Here is a 22509-nt window from a genome sequence, read left to right on the forward strand (position 1 = left end):
CTAATGATCCCTTTGTCTTTGAGACGGTTAGCCGTCGTTGAGACTCACAAATTTATTTTGAAGGTATCGAATGGCCTTAATACACTGCTTTGAGAATTGAAGATCTTCATGTTAAGCAAAAACTAGTGTCCTAGTTGTGCCTTTAGAATTTGTTGAACACAGTAGGAATTATGATTGAGAACTGGATGGTGTAAGTAGTCCCTAAATGCTCCTCACCTGGGCATGATTGTCCGGAATTGTCAGATATTGACAAAAATTGGCGGGTAGTGAGAGCTGTTGTTTTAATTGTTCCTTTGGGGAATCAGAATCTGACCTGACCCCTGATGGAGTTGGTGACCCCTCGGAAACCTTGGGTCCCCTAGATGTAATCAGACTCACACGATGTCAGACCAAAGCGTCATGCCAGGCAACAATACTCTAAAGAGACCCTTATTAATTTTGTAGAATTGGAGATGTGGGCAAGCAATCCTGTACCTTAAAAGAGATGTCAATAACTGAAGTCCCAAATTTACCCTTTTTAGCATTGGAGGAACTTGTTTTTCCTACCAAAGGAAAGAAATAACATAAATCCGAGGACATTTGTTGAAGCCAATCTTTGAGACACCAAAGCAGGTGAGCCAGGATCGTATCCAGTATTTTTCTTAGACGGGGGTGGGGGGTACAAAAGAGTTTTTTTAGGTGGGGGGAGGGGGTTTACAAAAAAACTTTAAAAAATACATCAAAAAGTTTTTTATATTCATTTTTGTTGCGTTTTTACGAGTCAGATAAACATTTCGGGGGGGGGGGGGGTCAAATCCCCCCGGGATACAACCGTTAGGTGAGCTGAAATCTACACTATGTTTCAGAAAGGAGAATCTTAGTATAACAAACCTGTCCATAGTAACATATATTTTTGCTTTATTAACTTCCTCACAAATGTTATTAAGTAAATCTCCTGCTTTGCTAATGATACCTCTAGAGTATTATTTGGCCAAGACAGATCATCCAAATATCTTGAATGATTTGAATATCCTAGTGAGGAGCGAGAAATAAAATTAGCCCCAAAAGAATAAATTGTGGCACACCACAGTTAATCAGTAGGTTATCAGAAAATTTGCCCAGGTACATGGTTTTTTGCTTCCTAACGGTGAGGAAGTTAGCAAAAATTTTTATTAGAAAGGTCTACTACAGAAATTCATCACATAGTTTTGTCAGAAGCATACTGTGTCTAAAAAGGTCAGACGCTTTTCGCAAGTCAATTGCAATAATGGGTAAAGATATTACCGGTAAGTCTAGTCCTTTTAGAATCTTGACAAGTACAATCGCCAGATAATGCGATGCAGGGGTGCGGGGGAGGCTCCAAACTGGGCGTTCTCCATACGAGGGGGTATTCTAACTGTTCATACTCTTCACAAAAAGCTGGGGTCACTGTTCTAGAACAGAGTACATTGTCAAGCTTTAATTGACTAGCTTGTGCATATTGTAAAAATGATATTCGGTTTCCTTAGTTTTTTAGAAGTCGTTTAGCAAAAAAATGAGAAGAACCCTCTGATATATAATAGGAAACGTGGAAAAATTGGCAAAAATACACCCTTACCACGTTTTATAATACAATATTAGTACTAATATAATAAAATACATTAATTAATAAAGTGAATTTTTAATTTATTAAAATTTGGATTTTATTTATAGATCTAAGTTTTGTTGGATCTAACCTGAAATTTTTTGAAATTAAGTACATTATTTTGTTTTTATACTATTTATTGTTGATTGCAAAATACGTAGGGCTAGGTTAGTAGCCAGAAGATAGGCTAGTTAAAAAGAAATATAGACAATAAACTAAAATCATTTGGAGATCTTTTTCGGCATTTGGGTTATAAATCCGGCTTTTTATTGATTTGTAAAAGTGTAAAAGGAACTAATGCATTACACAAAACAAAAACACATTTCTCGACGAATTCTTAATTCGCTTAGATTCCCAAGATGTGCGCAATAGGGAGTACATGTAAAGGAGAAAAATGCCTTTGAAAAAAAAAAAAAACATTTTTCGAAGCAATCGTAATCCTCTTAGCCTCCCAATAAGTGCGCAATAGGGATTACATGTAAGAGACTAATGCCTTAAACAAAACCAAAATCTTCCCAAAATCGTAACCAACCACAAATCGTTCTAGACAAAACACGTTTTTCGACACATTCGTAATTCACTTAACTTTCAGATAAGTGGGCAATAGGGGTTAAATGTAAAAGAAACTAATGCCTAAAACAAAACAAAAACATATTTTTCGACGAATTCGTTAATTGATTAGATTCCCAATACGTGTGCAATATGGATAATATGTAAAAGAGACAAATGCCTTAAACAAAACCAAAATCTTTAAAAAATCGTAACCAACCACAAATCGTTCTAGACAAAACACGTTTTTCGACACATTCGAAATTCTCTTATCTTCCCAATAAGTGCGCAATAGGGATTACATGTAAAAGAAACTAATGCCACAAACAAAACAAAAACACATTTTTCGACTAATTCGTAATTTGCTTAGATTCCCAATAATTGTGCAATAGGGATTATATGTAAAAGAGACTAATGCCTTTAACAAAACAAAAATAGATCAAAAATCGTAACCAACCACAAATCGTTCTAGACAAAACACGTTTTTCGACAAATTCGTACTTCACTTAACTTTCAAATAGGTGTGCAATAGGGTTTACATTTAAAAGAGACTAATGCCTTAAACAAAACAAAAACACTTTTCTCGACGCATTCATAATTCGCTTAGATTCCCAATAAGTGCGCAACCGGGATAACATGTAAAAGAGACTAATGCCTTAAACAAAACAAAAATCGTTCAAAAATCGTAACCAACCACAAATCATTCTAGACAAAACACGTTTTCCGACAAATTCGTAATTCACTTAACTTTCAGATAGGTGTGCAATAGGGGTTAAACTTAAAAGAGACTAATGCCTTAAAAAAAACAAAAACACATTTTTCGACACATTCGTAATTCGCTTAGATTCCCAATAAGTACGCAATAGGGATTACATGTAAAGGGACTAATGCCTTAAACAAAACAAAAACACATTTTTCGACTCATTAGTAATTCTCTTAGATTCCCAAGAAGTGCGCAATAGGGATTACATGCAAAAGAGACTAATGCCTTACACAAAACAAAAACACATTTTTCGGCGCATTCGTTAATTGCTTAGATTCCCAATAATTGGGCAATATGAATTACATGTAAAAGAGACTAATGCCTTAAACAAAACCAAAATCTTTCAAAAATCGTAACCAACCACAAATCAATCTAGACAAAACACGTTTTTCGACACATTCGAAATTCACTTAACTTCCCAATAAGTGTGCAATAGGGATTACATGTAAAAGAAACTAATGCCTTAAACAAAACAAAAACACATTTTTCGACAGATTCGTAATTCGCTTATATTCCCAATAAGTGTGCAATAGTAACAACATGTAAAAGAAACTACTGTCATAAATAAAACAAACCCATTTAGAACATCCTTACAAATCGCAAATCAATCATTAAAAAACACTTCTTCCGAAAAATTCTAACTTCACTTATCCTTCAGATAATTGCGTAATAGGGATAATATTTAAAAAAGACTAATGCAACTAACAAAACAAAAACACATTTTCGACACATTCATAATTCGCTTAGATTCCCAATAAGTGTGCAATAGGGATTACATGTAAAAGAGACTAATGACTTAAACAAAACCAAAATCGTTCAAAAATCGTAACCAATCACTAATCGTTCTAGACAAAACACGTTTTTCGACACATTCGTAATTCGCTTAACTTCCCAATAAGTGTGCAATAGGGATTATATGTAAAAGAGACTAATACCTTAAACAAAACCAAAATCGTTCAAAAATCGTAACCAACCGCAAATCGTTCTAGACAAAACACGGTTTTCGACACATTCGTAATTCGCTTAACTTCCAAATACGTGTGCAAGAGGGACAAGACGTAAAAGAGACTAATACCTTAAACAAAACCAAAACCTACCAAAAATCGTAACCAACCACTAATCAATATAGACAAAACACGTTTTTCGACACATTCGTAATTCGCTTAACTTCCAAATAGGTGTGCAATAGGGATTACATGTAAAAGAAACTAATGCCTTAAACAAAACCAAAATCGTTCAAAAATCGTAACCAACCACAAATCGTTCTAGACAAAACAAGTTTTTCGACACATTCGTAATTCTCTTAAATTCCCAATAAGTGTGCAATAGGGATTATATGTAAAAGAGACTAATGCCTTAAACACAACAAAAACACATTTCTCGACACATTCGTAATTTGCTTAGATTCCCAATACGTGTGCAATAGGGATAACATGTAAAAGAGAAAAATACCTTAAACAAAACAAAAATCGTTCAAAAATCTTAACCCAACGCTAATCATTCTAGACAAAACAAAATTTCCGACAAATTCGTAATTCACTTAACTTCCAGATAAGTGTGCAATAGGGATTACATGTAAAAGAAACTAATGCCTTAAACAAAACAAAAACACATTTTTCGACACATTCGTAATTCGCTTAGATTCCCAATAAGTGTGCAATAGGGATTATATGTAAAAGAGACTAATGCCTTAAAGACAAAACACGTTTTTCGACACATTCGTAATTCGCTTAACTACCCAATAAGTGCGCAATAGGGATTACATGTAAAAGAGACTAATGCCTTAAACAAAACAAAAACACATTTTTCGACGCATTCGTAATTCGCTTAGATTCCCAATAAGTGTGCAATAGGGATTACATGTAAAAGAGACTAATGCCTTAAACAAAACCAAAATCTTTCAAAAATCGTAACCAACCAAAAAAATCGTTCTAGACAAAACACGTTTTTCGACATATTCGTAATTCCCTTAACTTCCCAATAAGTGTGCAATAGGGATTACATGTAAAAGAAACTAATGCCTTAAACAAATCAAAAACACATTTTTCGACACATTCGTAATTCGCTTAGATTCCCAATAAGTGTGCAATAGGGATTACATGTAAAAGAGACTAATGCCTTAAAAAAACCAAAATCGTTCAAAAATCGTAACCAGTCACAAATCGTTCTAGACAAAACACGTTTTTCGACACATTCGTAAGTCGCTTAACTTCCCAATAAGTGCGCAATAGGGATTATCTGTAAAAGAGACTAATGCCTTAAAAAAAACAAAAACACATTTTTCGACACATTCGTAATTCACTTGGATTCCCAATAAGTCTGCATTAGGGATTACATGTAAAAGAGACTAATTCCTTAAACAAAACAAAAACACATTTTTCGACACATTCGTAAGCTGCTTAGATTCCCAATATGTATTCAATATTAGTTACATGTAAAGGAAAAAAATGCCTTACACAAAACAAAAACACATTTCTTGAAACATTCGTTAATCTCTCATATTAACAATACGTGCGAAATATGAACAACACTTAAAAAAGACTAATATTTTTGACAAAACCAACATCTTTAAAAATTATTAAAAAACCACTAATCAATCTTGACAAAACACGATTTTCGAACCATTCATACTTCACTTAACTTCCAGAGAGGTGTTCAATAGGGATTACATGTAAAAGAAACTAATGCCTTAAACAAAACAAAAACACATTTTTCGACAGATTCGTAATTCGCTTAGATTCACAATAATTGTGCAATAGGGATTATATGTACAAGAGATTAATGCCTTAAACAAAACCAACATCGTTCAAAAATCGTAACAAATCACAAATCGATATAGAAAAAACAAATCTTCCGAAAAATTAAAACGTCACTTAAACTTCCGATAGGTGCGTAATAGGGGTTACATTTAAAAGAGAATAATGCCTTAAACAAAACAAAAACACACATTTCGACAGATTCGTAATTCGCTTAGATTCCCAACAAGTGCGCAATAGGGATTACATGTAAAAGAAACTAATGCCTTAAACAAAACAAAAACACATTTTTTGAAACATTCGTTAATTGCTTATATTCCCAACACGTGCGCAATATGGATAACATGTAAAAGAGACAAATGCCTTAAACAAAACAAAAATCGTTCAAAAATCGTAACCAATCACTAATCGTTCTAGACAAAACATGTTTTTCGACACATTCGTAATTCACTTAGCTTCCCAATAAGTGTGCAACAGGGATTACATGTAAAAGAAACTAATGCCTTAAACAAAACAAAAACACATTTTTCGAAACATTCGTAATTCGCTTAGATTCCCAATAAGTGTGCAATAGGGATTATATGTAAAAGAGATTAATGCCTTAAACAAAACCAAAATCGTTCAAAAATCCTAACCAACCACTAATCGTTCTAGACAAAACAAGTTTTTCGACACATTCGTAATTCACTTAACTTCCAAATAGGTGCGCAATAGGGATTACATGTAAAAGAGACTAATGCCTTAAACGAAACAAAAACACATTTTCGACATATTCGTAATTCGCTTAGATTCCCAATAAGTGTGCAATAGGAATTATATGTAAAAGAGACTAATGCCTTAAACAAAACCAAAATCGTTCAAAAATCGTAACCAACCACTAATCGTTCTAGACAAAACACGTTTTTCGACACATTCGTAATTCGCTTAACTTCTCAATAAGTGTGCAATAGGGATTATATGTAAAAGAGACTAATGCCTTAAACAAAACAAAAACACATTTTTCGACACATTCGTAATTCGCTTAGATTCCCAATAAGTGTGCAATAGGAAATATATGTAAAAGAGACTAATGCCTTAAACAAAACCAACATCGTTCAAAAATCGTAACCAACCACTAATCGTTCTAGACAAAACATTTTTTTCGAAACATTCGTAATTCTCTTATCCTCCCAATAAGTACGCAATAGGGATTATATGTAAAATAAACTAATGCCTCTAAAGAAAAAAAAACACATTTTTCGACACATTCGTAATTCGCTTAGATTCCCAATAAGTGTGCAATAGGGATTACATGTAAAAGAAACTAATGCCTTAAAAAAAACAAAAACACATTTTTTGACACATTCGTAATTCGCTTAGATTCCCAATACGTGTGCAATAGGGATAATATGTAAAAGAGACTAATGCCTTAAACAAAACCAAAATCGTTCAAAAATCGTAACCAATCACTAATCGTTCTAGACAAAACACTTCTTTCGAAACATTCGTAATTCGCTTAACCTCCAAATAAGTACGCACTAGGGATTACATGTAAAAAAGACTAATGCCTTTAACAAAACAAAAACACATTTTTCGACACATTCGTAATTCGCTTAGATTCCCAATAAGTGTGCAATAGGGATTACATGTAAAAGAAACTAATGCCTTAAACAAAACAAAAACATATTTTTCGACACATTCGTAATTCGCTTAACTTCCCAATAAGTGTGCAATAGGGATTACATGTAAAAGAGACTAATGCCTTAAACAAAACAAAAATAGATCAAAAATCGTAACCAACCACAAATCATTCTAGACAAAACACGTTTTCCGACAAATTCGTAATTCACTTAACTTCCCAATAAGTGGGCAATAGGGATTAAATGTAAAAGAAACTAATGCCTTAAACAAAACAAAAACACATTTTTCGACACATTCGTAATTCGCTTAGATTCCCAATAAGTGTGCAATAGGGATTATATGTAAAAGAGACTAATGCCTTAAACAAAACCAAAATCTTTCAAAATTCGTAACCAACCACTGATCGTTCTAGACAAAACACGTTTTTCGACACATTCGTAATTCGCTTAACTTCCCAATAAGTGCGAAATAGGGATTACATGTAAAAGAGACTAATGCCTTAAACAAAACAAAAACACATTTTTCGACGCATTCGTAATTCGCTTAGATTCCCAATAAGTGTGCAATAGGGATTACATGTAAAAGAGACTAATGCCTTAAACAAAACCAAAATCTTTCAAAAATCGTAACCAACCAAAAAAATCGTTCTAGAAAAAACACGTTTTTCGACATATTCGTAAGTCGCTTAACCTCACAAAAAGTGTGCAATAGGGATTACACTTAAAAGAAAATAATACCTTACAAAAAACAAAAACACATTTTTCGACGCATTCGTAATTCGCTTGGATTCCCAACAAGTCCGCATTAGGGATTGTATGTAAAAGAAACTAATGCCTTAAAGCAAAACCAAAAACACAGTTTTTCGACACATTCGTAATTCGCTTAACTACCCAATAAGTGCGCAATAGGAATTACATGTAAAAAAAACAAATGCCTTAAACAAAACAAAAACACATTTTTCGGCAAATTCGTAATTCGCTTAGATTCCCAAGAAGTGTGCAATAGGAATTACATGTAAAAGATACAAATTAGTTACACAAAACAAAAACACATTTTTCGACGCATTCGTAATTCGCTTAGATTCCCAATAAGTGTGCAATAGGGATTACATGTAAAAGAGACTAATGCTTTTAACAAAACAAAAACACGTTTTTCGACACATTCGTAGTTCGCTTAACTTCCCAATAAGTGCGCAATAGGGATTACATGTAAAAGAGACTAATGCCTTTAAAAAAACAAAAACACTTTTCTAGACAAATTCTTAATTCAATTGGATTCCCAAGATGTCCGCATTAGTTATTGCATGTAAAAAAAAAAAATTAATTAAAAAAAACAAAAAAATATTTTCCGATGCATTCGTATGTCGCTTAAACTTCCAATCAGTAAGCAATAGGTGTTATATGTAAAAGAAACTAATACCTTAAACGAAACAAAAACACATTTTTCGAAAAATTCCTAATTCGCTTAGATTCCCAATAAGTGTGCAATAGGGATTACACATAAAAGAGACTAATGCCTTAAACAAAACCAAAATCGTTCAAAAATCGTAACCAGTCACAAATCGTTCTAGACAAAACACGTTTTTCGACCCATTCGTAATTCACTTAACTTCCCAATAAGTGCGCAATAGGGGTTACATGTAAAAGAGACTAATGCCTTAAACAAAACAAAAACACATTTTTCGACACATTCGTAATTCGCTTAGATTCCCAATAAGTGTGCAATAGTATTTATATGTAAAGGAGAATAATGCGTTAAAAAAAACAAAAACATACTTTTCGAAAAATTCGTAATTCACTTGGATTCCCAAGAAGTCTGCAATAGGGATTGCATGTAAAGGAGAATAATTCGTTAAAAAAAAAAAAACACATTTTTCGGCGAAGTCGTAATTCGCTTAGATTCCCAATAAGTGCGCAATAGGAACTATATGTAAAAGAGACTAATGCATTACACAAAACAAAAAAAAATTGTTCTGCGAAATCGTAAGTAGATTAGATTCCCAATAAGTGTGCACTAGTGATTACATTTAATGGAGAATAATGCCTTAAAAAAAACAAAATCATATTTTTCGACAAATTCCTAATTCACTTGGATTCCCAATAAGTGTGCAATAGGGATTACATGTAAAAGAGACTAATGCCTTAAACAAAACCAAAATCTTTCCAAAATCGTAACCAACCACTAATCAATCTAGACAAACAAATTGTCCTGAGAATTAATAAGTTGATTAGACTATCAGATAAGTTCTAATGATTGGGTATTCTTAAAAGAAAAAAATGACTTACACAAAACAAAAACAAGTATCACGAAGCTTACGTTAACCGATAGGATAACCCCTATGACCGCTATCTGGACAATATCTAAAGGAGAAAAATGCCTTAAACAAAACAAAAACAAGTAATAATGCGAATTCGTACGTCGATTAGATTCCCAATAAGTGTGAAATAGGGATTATATGTAAAAGACACTAATGCCTTAAACAAAACAAAAACACATTTTTCAACACATTCGTAATTCGCTTAGATTCCCAATAAGTGTGCAATAGGGATTACATGTAAAAGAGACTAATGCCTTAAAAAAAACAAAAACACATTTTTCGACGCATTCGTAATTCGCTGTGATTCCCAATAAGTCAGCAATAGGGATTGCATTTAAAAGAGACTAATGCCTTAAAAAAACCAAAATCTTTCAAAAATCGTAACCAGTCACAAATCGTTCAAGACAAAACACGTTTTTCGACACATTCGTAAGTCGCTTAACTTCCCAAAAAGTCCGCATTAGGGATTGCCTGTAAAAAAAACTAATGCCTTAAACAAAACAAAAACACATTTTTCGACACATTCGTAATTCGCTTAACTTCCCAATAAGTGCGCAATAGGGATTATATGTAAAAGAGACTAATGCCTTAAACGAAAAAAAAACACATTTTTCGACACATTCGTAATCCGCTTAGATTCCCAATAAGTGTGCAACAGGGATAACATATAAAAGAGACTAATGCCTTAAACAAAACCAAAATCGTTCAAAAATCGTAACCAGCCACAAATCGTTCAAGACAAAACACATTTTTCGACCCATTCGTAAGTCAATTATATTTCCGATCAGTGTTAAATAGTGGTTACCTGTAAAAACAACTAATACAATTAACAAAACAAAAACCCAGTGTTCGACGCATTCGTAGTTCACTTATATTCACCATATATGTGCAATCGAGATAATATATAAAAAAAACTAATGAGTTTGACAAAACCAAAATCTTTCAAAAATTGTAACCAACCACAAATCGTTCTAGACAAAACACGTTTTTTGACACATTGGTAATTCGCTTAACTTCCCAATAAGTGTGCAATAGGGACTACATGTAAAAGAGACTAATGCCTTAAATAAAACAAAAATCGTTCAAAAATCGTAATCAACCACATCGTTCTAGACAAAAACACGTGTTCAAATAGATGGTTAGTATTTGAACAACGAATTATCTAATACCTTGAATATTATAGGTTCCAAATGCGATTCTTAATAACAATGTGATTCTACCCTAATGTAGCCGCTTGAGTAGCTTGGGTATAGCCTCTGGATGGTCAAAAACCTTACACCTACAACAGTTGTGGATCATTCATTTATAACCAACCAAGAATTACATTTTATCAGTCGTAATTTTCCTTACAAAGATATAACCAACCATAGACACTTTTTTCACACCTTCTTAAGTTTTAGCAGTACAGTAATTACAATTTTGACTTCTTCGCATCAGGGAAGACAAATACCAAAGTTGTGTCACTTCGAAAAATAACCTACATTTTCCTTTTTAAGGGCTAATTTAAAGAACTTGTTTTTAGCAGTGTATGAGTGGTTGAAGGAGAAAACAGGTGGCTGTTCATACAGAACCACTGCCACTTCTATTAGGGTTTTTTCCGTTTTCGTCATTTCTGCTTTTCTTAAGCTCCGTTTTCTTACTTTTCTTTTAATTTCCTTATCTGTTTTTCTTACTGAGCATTTACTTGAACTCTTACTGAATAATCTGGACAATCAAATTTGTATGCAGCGGTTGCATGGATAGTGCAACCGCTTAAGTAGTACTGCTGCATCTAAGAAGCATGAAAGGGCTTATAATGATACAAGTCAGTCCCCTTGCAACTTTGGCATTTAACGTCCACTAAACTTTTATTTGAAATAATTTGATCTGAAACAAAAGTGAAATAAAAGCTGTTTTAGGTCACCATTTTTTAAATGTTCAGGAAAAATGTCCACCAAAAGAATCTCACAGAGGGACCTCCCCCCCCCTGTGGACAGTTATTAACATAACAAAAAGGATTATTCTCTTTTCCAAACTATTTCTTTTCCCTTTTAATATCAAACCGAACCAAATTTTCAACACAGACACAACGTTTCAAATAAAATATTCTCTTAAAGATTAGATAAAAGAACACAGAAACAGGGTCGATTCAGCATTTAATATTTTCAAAACCGTCTGATAATTTAACTTCTACCCTTTGATAGCATATTTCAGAAAATGTTCCAATTCACATTTCAGCAAGATATAATACAATTATCCTCCTTAAAGCTTGTAACTTTACTTATAGTCTGTACTTAAGTTTTCTTAGTGGTTGGGTATTTTCTGTAAAGCCAGAAATGTAACTCATACTGGGTTCCATAACAAACTTTTATAAGAATTTTTTTTTTTCCTATGACTAGTCAAGAAAGCTTCCTTTTCTTAATCCATCAATAATATAATTTCAATTTTGCAGTAATACTTTTTAACTGAATTGATTTTTTTTTTGCATTTTTACTAAATTTCCATAACAAATGCCAGAAACATTTGCAAGATTTAGGTTGGAAAGGGGTAGGTTCACGAAGGAGACGAAACTTGTGGAAAATATAGGATGTTGATTGAACGGAACATTGCAGAAATCTCAAGACTCTACGAGGTAATGGCCGATATAGTTTAGAAATTGAACAAAATTGATTGGCTACAAGTAAAGCCGTATTTTTCAGGTCTCCGGGTTTTAATATGAAACAACCTTCTAGGAGAGAGGGGGATTCATAAGCAAAGCCGTTCAAAAGTGGGGAGGACAAACGGATCAACTTCCCCGGGCGCCGCAGCGGGGAGGTTGCCTACTTTGATAAAATTTTTCACTTTGATTCGGCTTTCTTTGCTTCAGTTTGAATCAAGAGAGGGGCGCTGTAATTAGTTTTGCCTCGGGCATCATCAACCCTAGGAACAACTCTCTTCAAAAGTTGGTGTTACTAGCAAATTTGCCAAAATGACTATCAGATTCCAGTGAAATTTGTTAGATTCTTTCAGATTGGATCATTAACTCCTAAGCAGTGGAGAGAGTTCAGACAAAATTCTGGCAGCACAACTTGACAATTTTTAACCATCTTATGACTATAAATTATACAAAATTGTCATTAAAAAGTGCAATTTCCCCACGTGGACATCTCAGAAACAAATGATCGATATATATGGAGAGTCAGCTCATCATTCCGTCTCTTCGCATCTCCGGCGATTCATGAGCAAACAACACTCGAAGTACAAACAACTCAAATTCAACTGAACCTCATATCTTTCCTATTGACATCACTCCTGCGAGGCAGGGACACTACTCCTACCAAGACATGGAGTAGCCAAAATGAATCACCCAAGACTCTTAATAAAGAGCACAACTGGTTTTCAATTTTTTTGACACAACTGGACGGTTTTTATCTCAGTTTCAGCTTTTGTCTAATTATTTTTTGCTTTTTTTACCGTTTCTCTTTTAGACAAAAACGGAAATGATGTCGATCCACTACTGCGAATGTCGTTAAGAAATAACGATCTCCAGCTGTTGTAAATGCGTTAGTCTTCATGTTACTATGAACAAATAGTAATGAAAAATTAGGGCATTTGCTTCTTGTATTAATGCGTCACAGTACCTTCACTAGAATATAAATTACTTTGTTTTAAGTAAAACCATGAGCATAGCTCCAGCATTTATATTGGAGGGAGGGTCAAGAGGGGTCCGCATCCGGAGAATCAAGGGGCATGGCCTATCGGGAAGAGCGGGGGCACGTTTAAGATTTGTTCGAAAAGAGCTTTCCAATGAAGCGCTAATCTTCTGAATTCAAATGCAAAAAAAAAATTATGTTAAACATAAAATGGCGATATGGGGGTAAATGATTACTTTACCCCCCACCCCCCCCTCGTTCCAAAACAATTAATCAAAATCATCGTTTTGTTTTTTGTTTTGTTTTTCTTCTGGGTGATATATTCTGAAAGTTTGAGAATTGAACCAAGTCTCAAACTATATTTTAGGGGAGGCATCTTCCACACCTTTCCCAATGGGGTAGCTCTAAAAATATATTTTTACGCCTTGCTTGTAATTCAACAATAGGGCTCAAAATTTACAAGCATTCTTCAACACTGAAAGTTAGGTAAAAGAACTAAATCAGGTGTCTTCGAAAATTTCTAGTATATCTAAGCCAAAAAAAGAGACGAGAGTTTGTGGCTTCGTCATGAGACCACAGGTGTCATGTCCTGGATGCTCTTATACTGAACGATCTCTCTACTAAATATCCCAAAAGGGGATTTTTCTGAGGCTGCGCGACCCAAATTGGGGATGAAATTGTGAAAAGAGAATAAGATCTACAGGTTTTTCTGAGGAGGTGGCAAAACAAGAGGTTTCAAATATAGTTGGATATAGGAAGGGGGAAGGGGGCGCATGAGTCTCAACCTCGTTTTTCTACCTAAATCATAAAAATAGCAGCTGTGAATGCGTGAACGATTTCATAAAAAAAAGTAATATTTTTGTGTGACACTAAAAACTTACAAAGTTTGAGAGAACGAATCAAAACAAAGAATTCTTACCTCATTAATAAGAATACAAAAGTTCCTAAGAAAAACTAACCTCCCATTGGGCTCTCCGTCTCCACCGGTGTAATTTCTGTTACTTCACCTTCATACACCTCCTTAGTCTCTTTGATACGAAGTCCAATAGCACGTCTAAAATTCTCCATTAGAACTTCAGTCTTCTTAATTTCTGAGCTATAGACCTCTGAGCCTACCATGGGGCAAAAGGGAACCTAAAAAAGAGAAAAGTAAAGATTCATTTTAATTTTCCCGACTGCTTTGCTATTGGTTCATGTTTATTTTGCAATTATCTATGATATTTTTTTCTTACTAATTTATACAGTAAACCCTTGGGGGTTGTAGTTGTGATTCGATAACAATAATTAATCATAAAGCAGAAAACAAAAATTCTAAATAGCATTAAGGTTTTGACAATTTAAATAGTAGAAATATCCGAAAAAAAAGAACTATTCACTTTACTAATTTTGTTACAAACATGTACGTACTTCAACAAGGGTAGTCCAGGCATGTTCTTATATTAAGGAAAACAGCAAAAGATAGCAAAACGCTTCCACAGTAACCAAAATCAGACATGGTTGTGAATAATAAGCGTAAATCGTTAAAAAGAAAGAATATTGTACCCATACAACGTAATTTTCCGATTGAAAAACACAAATTACTTATAAAATAAAAACAGGTAAATGGCCAACCATTATCAACTACGACTCATAAGAAGGTACAACTAGCCTATTTAGTGGAATGCTAAAGATCCCATTTCATCGTCCTCTTTCAACCTCACTCACAATGCACTAGCGCCATTAGTCAACGTTCAACTGTTTAACTGTCATGACCAGGTTCAACTGTTGATTTACATTCTAAAATCCACCCATAGACTAATTTCGAGTAGTAATTATGAAGATGTTAGCCAATTAAAATTTACAAATAAATTTAAATGGTAAGCCTTAACTAATTTCGAAAGAAGTGAACTTCAGTTTGGCTATGTCTAGCTTTAGATACTAGCTACAACTCAACTGTGAATGGGTTGAGATTTGCATGATTCCAAGATTAGTATAAATTGTATCTCATTGTGAATCTTCTTTTATACATAGTAACTGAGAAGGAAGGACAAATGATCTGCAAAACAAGGAATCTCTCCTTGATCAGCATTTTCTTTTTAGCAAACTCTAGAGATTTTATTTACTTTGTATCTTTTGCACTTCTTATAATATACACTTAGACCATCTTCATCAATGTTCAAAAATAAAAAATGCAAGTGATCCCTGCAAGAACCAAATAATACAAAAATAAATATAATGATTTGAATAGGAATAGGTATATCACTGAAGAAAAAAGGCAACTAAATGACTAACACAAGTAAGACAGAAAAGAGAAAATTGCTTCCTTTTTTGCTTTTTTTGGTAAGGTTTTATAAATAAAGATTAGAAAAAAGATACGAAAGTGATCACAAAACCAGGGTAAACTAAAGTTATATTGTCTAGCCAACGTTAAATTCTGCAGCAGCCTATGCCGTGAAGTATTGTGTGAAAAATTCTCCAGGTTTGTTTATCTGTAATTTATTAAACTTGGTAATAGTCAACCATCAAAACTTTTAAAAGGGTTGGTTCCAAGAACAATTTTCTTCAATAAAAAAAGAAAAATTATAACTCGAGACAGTGGAAAATATACTGCTTCTGCTTAAAACCAACGTTAGTCACTATTTGCTGCCACTCAATCAATGTTCTTAGTGTTAAAACACACCCTACATATATGTTAATTTTGTGTTACTTTGGACCAAAACTTCAACCTAACCAAATACCTGTGATTATTTCCAAAAACATAGCATACTCAAACTAAGGGTGCATTAATTTTGTCTCAAAACATAGCACCTATTATTTATTGCTATTATACATAGCAACAATTATACCCGTTACTGTCTCAGACCCCAGCCCACCTCTTCTCCGTTCCGAGGTCGAGGATGCCATCCAAGCGCTGAAGACTAACAAGGCCCCAGGCCCGGACAGAATACAGGCAGAACTGCTGAAAGTCCGGTGTGAACCACTTATAGATCTTTTCCACAAGATTGTATCCGCTGCCTGGCAAAAGAGTCATTTCCCAACTTCTTGGTGCGAAGCCACAATTGTTCCGCTACACAAGAAGGGGTCAAAGGCGATATGTGATAATTACCGTCCTATTAGCCTAACAAGTCAAACTGCCAAGATCTTCACCCGAAATATACTCCAACGGATCAAAGCCGTGTTATCCTTAGTCATCCAAGAATACCAAGCCGGTTTTCACCCTGGGAGATCGACCGTTGACCAAATTTTTATTTGTTCGCCAAATTTTAGAGAAATATCTGGAATTCGGTCGCGACCTGTATCAGCTCTTCATCGACTTTAGGCAAGCATTTGACCTTATTTGGAGAAATGGCCTATGGCACATCCTCCTCAATTACGGAATCCCATGAAACCTAGTAGATCTTATCAAAGATATGTACTCCAAATTTGGTAGTCGCGTCATGACTAGTGAAGGTCTCACTGACAGTTTCCAGACTTCCGCAGGTGTCCTTCAAGGATGCCTCTTGTCTCCAGAGCTCTTCAACCTTTTCCTCACAGCAGTCTTATCCCTGGTGGAAACAACTTGCGGCGCCCATATAGGGGGGGGGGGGGTTCAGACAGATAAGCTAGCCTACGCCGACGATATCGACGAAATGGCTGAAACACCCGAGGATCTACAAGCCGTTCCTAACGACGTCCTCGAAGCCACTAGTTCTTTTGGAATGATCATAAATGTATCAAAATCAAAGGCTATGTGTTGCTCACGAAAGCCGCAGGATACAGTTAAGCCAGACCTGAAACTTAATGGAGAGAGTATCCAGTGGGTCGACGAGTTCCCTTACCTCGGTAGTCTGATCACCAGCGACAACAGTCTATCAACAGACATTAAAAGACGTCTCGCCCTCGCGAGTTCCAGTTTCAAGACCCTTATGTCCATATGGCGAAGCAAGGATTTTTCTCTGCGGCTTAAGACACGACTTTTCGATACCCTGATCATCCCTATCGCAATCTACTCATGTGAAACATGGACGCTGAAGGTAAATGACAATCGTCGACTCACAGCATTTGAAACTAAGTGCCTCCGCCGCATCGCCGGGACCACTTACCTTGATAGAATCTCAAATGTCGAACTTCTCGAGCGCTTTAAAGTACAACAAACAATTCTCATGAAGATCCAGCTCCAGCAACTTTAATAGCTCGGTCACGTACAACAGATGAGTCGGTCCTGTCTCCCGAAAATCACCTTCGAAGGCCAAATTCACGGTTTCTCATCCTCGTTGTCGTCCCCCAAAAAGGTGGAAGGAAAACTTTGCACCTCACCGCCTCTCGGACCTTCTTCGCCTAGCAGAAGACCGTTAAGCATACAGAAGGCACATTCACGCCATTAAGAAGAAAGAGGCCCCAAGACGACCTTCAAGGACGGATGGGAATTAAGTCAAGTAAGTCAAGTTAAATAGCGATAATTTTGTTCTGCGTCTATCACCACTATTCTCACAAAAACACTACACTAATAATTACGAAACTACGCACTGCTTCTCAAATTCTTTAAAATCGTTGCATAGCCGCTTAAATGAAGATGATTTTCCTTAACGTTCATGAATTGGGAACAAAAAGTACTCTAGCTAGTCGAAGTATATGACCCCCCCCCCCCACACACAAAAAAAAGGTGAACATGGTACCAATATTTTTTTTATCATAAGTCTTCCTCTGTGATAGAGATGGAAAATGATTAGTGCGCCCTCAAATGCATATAAAAACCAATAATAGACACTTAGCATCAGCATCTAGCTCTTGCTTTGATAATGAATATGTTTTAAGGATTCTTGCTTTTGGGCAACCCTCTGTGATGGAGACAATCTTTGAACTAAGAAACTGTGAAGCATGCTATGAGCTGAACAATAAAGTTCAATGGTCTAAAATTTTTGGGCAAAGGTAGATGGGTTGATAATTAGCATCCACTTCTGTATCCTAGGGCCAAGATGCTTGACCCAGAAGTTTCAAGCTAATCAGTAAACAAACCTGCTTACCATTCTGATAAAATGGTAATGGTGTGGTGTTGGAGCAATCATAGGTCTATCAAGTGCCAGCAATCATCCAGATTGACAATCACAGTGCTTTTCCTGATTAGACACCTGCTACTTATGTATCTTTCTTCTAAAAAGTTGACAGAGGGGAGGAGGAACTGCAGCTTGGACTTACCTTGTTTTTTTTTCATTGAGTCAGGACTTAACTAATTATTGAAAAGAATAAAAACTTAGCTCTTCTCGTAACAATTCAGGACCTATCTCGTTTTCAGTCATTATGTGATTGTTTTTTTTCGAAATGTACAATGACAAATGAAGATGTCAACCCCTAAAAACTTCCAAAGAATGTCTCAAGTAAGAAAGCAGCAAAGAGTAACCAAGTAATGCCCATATTCTATCTTTCTATCTACTTTCTATCTAAAAACAGCATTTCTGCAAAAGCTCTGATTTACTATACCTTGTTTCCAAGCTCTTGGGAAACTGCTAAAGCTATAGCTGTTTTTCCTGTTCCAGGTGGTCCAGCAAAAAGAACAGCTCTCCCTGACATTCTTTTAGCTTTAATTAGGTCAACCACAATTCCAGCTGCTTCTCGGGCCTGTTGTTGTCCTACTAAACCTGCTGCATTTTGAATAGCCAGTCCATTTTCATCCAGTCCTAAGCCCTTAACATGGGAATGAGTAGAAATTCTCTGTGCTTTGACTGTTGATTTCACTTCTTCAATTTTCATTTTCCTGAAATGAAAAATTCTTGTGTCATAATGATTGTCACAGTTAGCATCATCAAACTGACCAAAGCCAAAAATCTTTGGAGACATACATTTCATCCAACAGGATTTGGCTTTCCTTCTTTTTGATTTTAATTATATTAACATTGGAAATATGAGCTTGCTGAAGGCATATTTTTTTATGTTTCTGGTAGCTATTTTAACTGTCAACACAGAGAATGAACATTTGAAAACTAAAAAATTACAAAATTTTCGTTGGAAATTTTTCAAAAAAAAAAAAAAAAAAAAAAAAGTATTATGTGTTTCATTTATGTGTTTTTTCCAAGTGTTAAGTGTTTTTTTTTTTCAATGACTGCTTTTCTAAGTATTAAGTACTATTATTGTATTAATCTTTTATTTCAATGATACGTTTTATGATGATTGCTATTAGTATCTTATGTTATTTGTGCCTTTCATTTATATCATTTTACTGTGTTAATGGTCGTATATTTGGCTTTGAAATGCAATCCTTTGTCTATCTATCTAATATACAGAATTATTGTAACAACACATTTTGTATGCAGACCCGCTATACTTTACCTCCGCCCCCCCCCCCTAATTTGCAAATATATAGCCCAAATTTATTTCTAAAGTAACGAAAAAACTGGTATGTCCTCGAATTTTAGTACTAAAATTCGTCCCCTATGGAAATAAAAAAATAAAACTCAAATAAAATTCTCAAATTTGGAAAGCCTTAATTTCAACAGGGGGGTATTTTCCGGGGAGGGGGGGGGGGCAAACGCCAAGAACCATTGAAAAGTAGCCCCTGCTAAAACCAATTCTGCATAGTTACCGTTTTATGTCTAACCATATTGACTATCCAACCTTTACTGAGGTTACATACATCAAGATATATTTTGCTTGAATTCAATGGGAATTCGCTTGACGACAGGTCCTAGTTGATAGGCAATCCATTTATTGGACCAATTTTCTTATTGTCAAATAGGCACTAATATGGAGATTCTAAGGGTATATTAGACAACATACCATTGGTACTCTGCCCTATAACATCCTTAATCTTCTTTGGTCTTTAGATCTAACTCTTGAAGTTTCACTTTTAGACCACAAAACTTATTCAAGCTCATCAGAAATCAGTGAGCTTGGAGGAGGTTTAGGTAAATAGGTAAGGGCATATTATACAACAGAAATCATTGATAGTGATGTTGAAAATATGATCTCCTCACTTAAACACTTCCAATAATTGATAGTGCTTTGGCTAAAATAAAAGCTTGTCTAATTCTTTGGTTAACTGAGGGCTTATGAAGCTTTTTGGAGTGACCTTGTTTTTGTCCTTCATTGGGTACCTGAGTAAAGACCTTCTTTGGTGTTGGTTAACATATTTGTGCGTCTGTAGAATATTGCTGCACCTACATTAAAAAGCCAAAAATGGTAGCTTGATAGCCTTCCACTACATGGTTTCTTTCCAAGTCTAGAGATAAATTTTGTGATCCTCCTTTGCATGCTTTATATATCATTTTTGTAAAAGGGACCAGCAAGGGAGGTTCCAAAATACAAAACTGGCCTCACAATTGCCTTATACAGCTTCAGAAAGATTATACATGACTTGCTTGTGCTAGTTCTTTTAATAAGTTCAAGGCTAAAGTTTGCTCTTGAGGTGGTTAATGCAGAGTGTTTGAAAAGCTTTAGGAATTTAACTATAGTGACTATAAGGTCTTTACCATGGGTGCAAATTGAGAGATGAATGGGGGAGGATGTCTTGTTATCTGTCATAGTGCATTAGTGCTGATGATTATTATGGCCAAATGAATGGTGACACCTTTGGATATATTTATTCTAACCCATCATACAATACAAAAGTACACAAAGATGGGGTGTATAGAGAACACAAGAAAAAAACAGGAATAAAAGAAAGAAAAAAAAATAGACAACACAACAATCAGTACAATTAATAAAGAACATCTAAAAAACACTGAACAACTTTTACAGACATACAACTTTAAATATCACTGTATAAGAAGGGGATACCATGGATGGAAACTGATTTTGCAATTGTTTCGAAATAGGTTTTGATAGAGCTATTGCTGGGCTGGCTATTTTATAATTACGGATTGATACTGAATTTTGGGTCCACAGCGGTAAATGAAGTAAATATTTTGCAAATTTGAAATATACTGAATGGAGTTTATGCTTATATGTTTTTGTCAAAATCTTCCAAAATGGTGCTGTGTATAGAAAATGTGGTAGTGAATTATATAATTTAGCAAGGATTATTGGGTTAAAACAATTTTTATTTTGGACAACTGAATCATAAGATGCATAAGATGGGAAATCAACAGCAGATGGGTTGGCTTTATGGATGGGCCAATTGGTAGACAAAGATAAACAAGTTTTTCAACTGGCTTTCCTAAAGATAGCCCCAGTTGGACTGATGGTGTGGGACCCGAATTACCACAATTAAATAGAAGAACATCAGATTTCTCAGAATTAAATTCCAGTCCCAATTTGGAATATTCACTCTCAGGTATGCTGAAATTTTTTTTTCAATATGCTCTAACGACCTGCTAAGATTAAGGACATCATCTGCATAACAGATAAGTCTCATGTTTGTTGCTGCCTCAATGCATGAGCATAAGCATTTTTATTGAACATCTAGGGCACCATTGTTAAAAAGAGTAGGCAAAGTGATAGCACCTTGAAGCATACCTTTATAAACAGAAACATAACTATTCAGATCATTTGGTGGGCTACTGGACAAGAAAGTCAATTTCCTGGAGCACATGTTAGATTAGGTTGAACTGGAAACTGGCAAGTTAAATGGATTTGTAATTTTGATGTGTACTTTAAGCTGCAAATATAAATTTTTCAAGGTATGAATAATAGAGGCATGAACACCTGTTTTTGCCAGATTGAGGAGCATGGCTCTGTGTACCAATGAGTCAAATGCATGCCTAGTATTGTGTACTGCTAGAACAAGACTTTCTTGGGCCAGTTCAGCCTCTATTAGGACATTAGCTACAACACTAAGGGCATCAACGCACCCTATTTTATTCTGAAGACCAAACTGGTGTGGCAGAATGCTACATTTCTCCTTTAACTCATCAACAAAAAGCAGCTCAAACAGTTTACCAAATGTAGTAAATAGGTCTAAAGGTCAAATAAACAGGCGGAGGCCTTGTTATAGGCCTAAAGGTCAAACACTGAATTTTAGATTTGCCTTTCTTGGGGATAGGAGTGAGATCCCTAATGCAAAAAGACAACAGTAATGTAAAAGTATCAAAATCATCTGCACGAGCAATCCTAGGTGTGACATGAGCACTGATATTATCTATACTGAACAAAGTTTTCCATTTGAGCTTGAAGACTGCCATTATTATGGCTTGCATTTTAACAACATAGTGAGACTCCAGGTAAACTGACAGAAATTCATCAAGTTCAGATTCATATTTATACTCTAAAGTTGGATCTGGTGCAGCAAATTCATTTGAAAAATTTGTTTTCCACTCAGATAGGGGATATCAGAAGCTTTGGGAGTGTTTGAGGATATGGTATTTGGGGGAGCAAGGGATTTCCAAATGGAATTGGGCAAA

General features: G+C 35.0%; 1 protein-coding gene across 1 annotated transcript in view; it reads right to left on the minus strand.

Moving 5' to 3' along the window:
* Window positions 1-22509, minus strand: part of pont (RuvB-like helicase pontin) — a 45398-nt gene that overhangs the window by 16460 nt on the left and 6429 nt on the right. Inside the window, exons 2-3 of the mRNA XM_089094074.1 lie at window positions 18656-18929; window positions 14179-14353 (exon numbers count right to left, since the gene is read on the minus strand). Coding sequence (XP_088950200.1) covers window positions 14179-14353; window positions 18656-18925 — 445 coding nt within the window. The 5' untranslated portion in view covers window positions 18926-18929. The remainder of the gene's footprint in view (window positions 1-14178; window positions 14354-18655; window positions 18930-22509) is intronic.

The sequence above is a fragment of the Artemia sp. Qi Xiang Cuo genome, chromosome 9 (assembly GCF_049724085.1).
Source record: "Artemia sp. Qi Xiang Cuo chromosome 9, ASM4972408v1, whole genome shotgun sequence".
In the NCBI taxonomy this organism is placed as follows: domain Eukaryota; kingdom Metazoa; phylum Arthropoda; class Branchiopoda; order Anostraca; family Artemiidae; genus Artemia; species Artemia sp. Qi Xiang Cuo.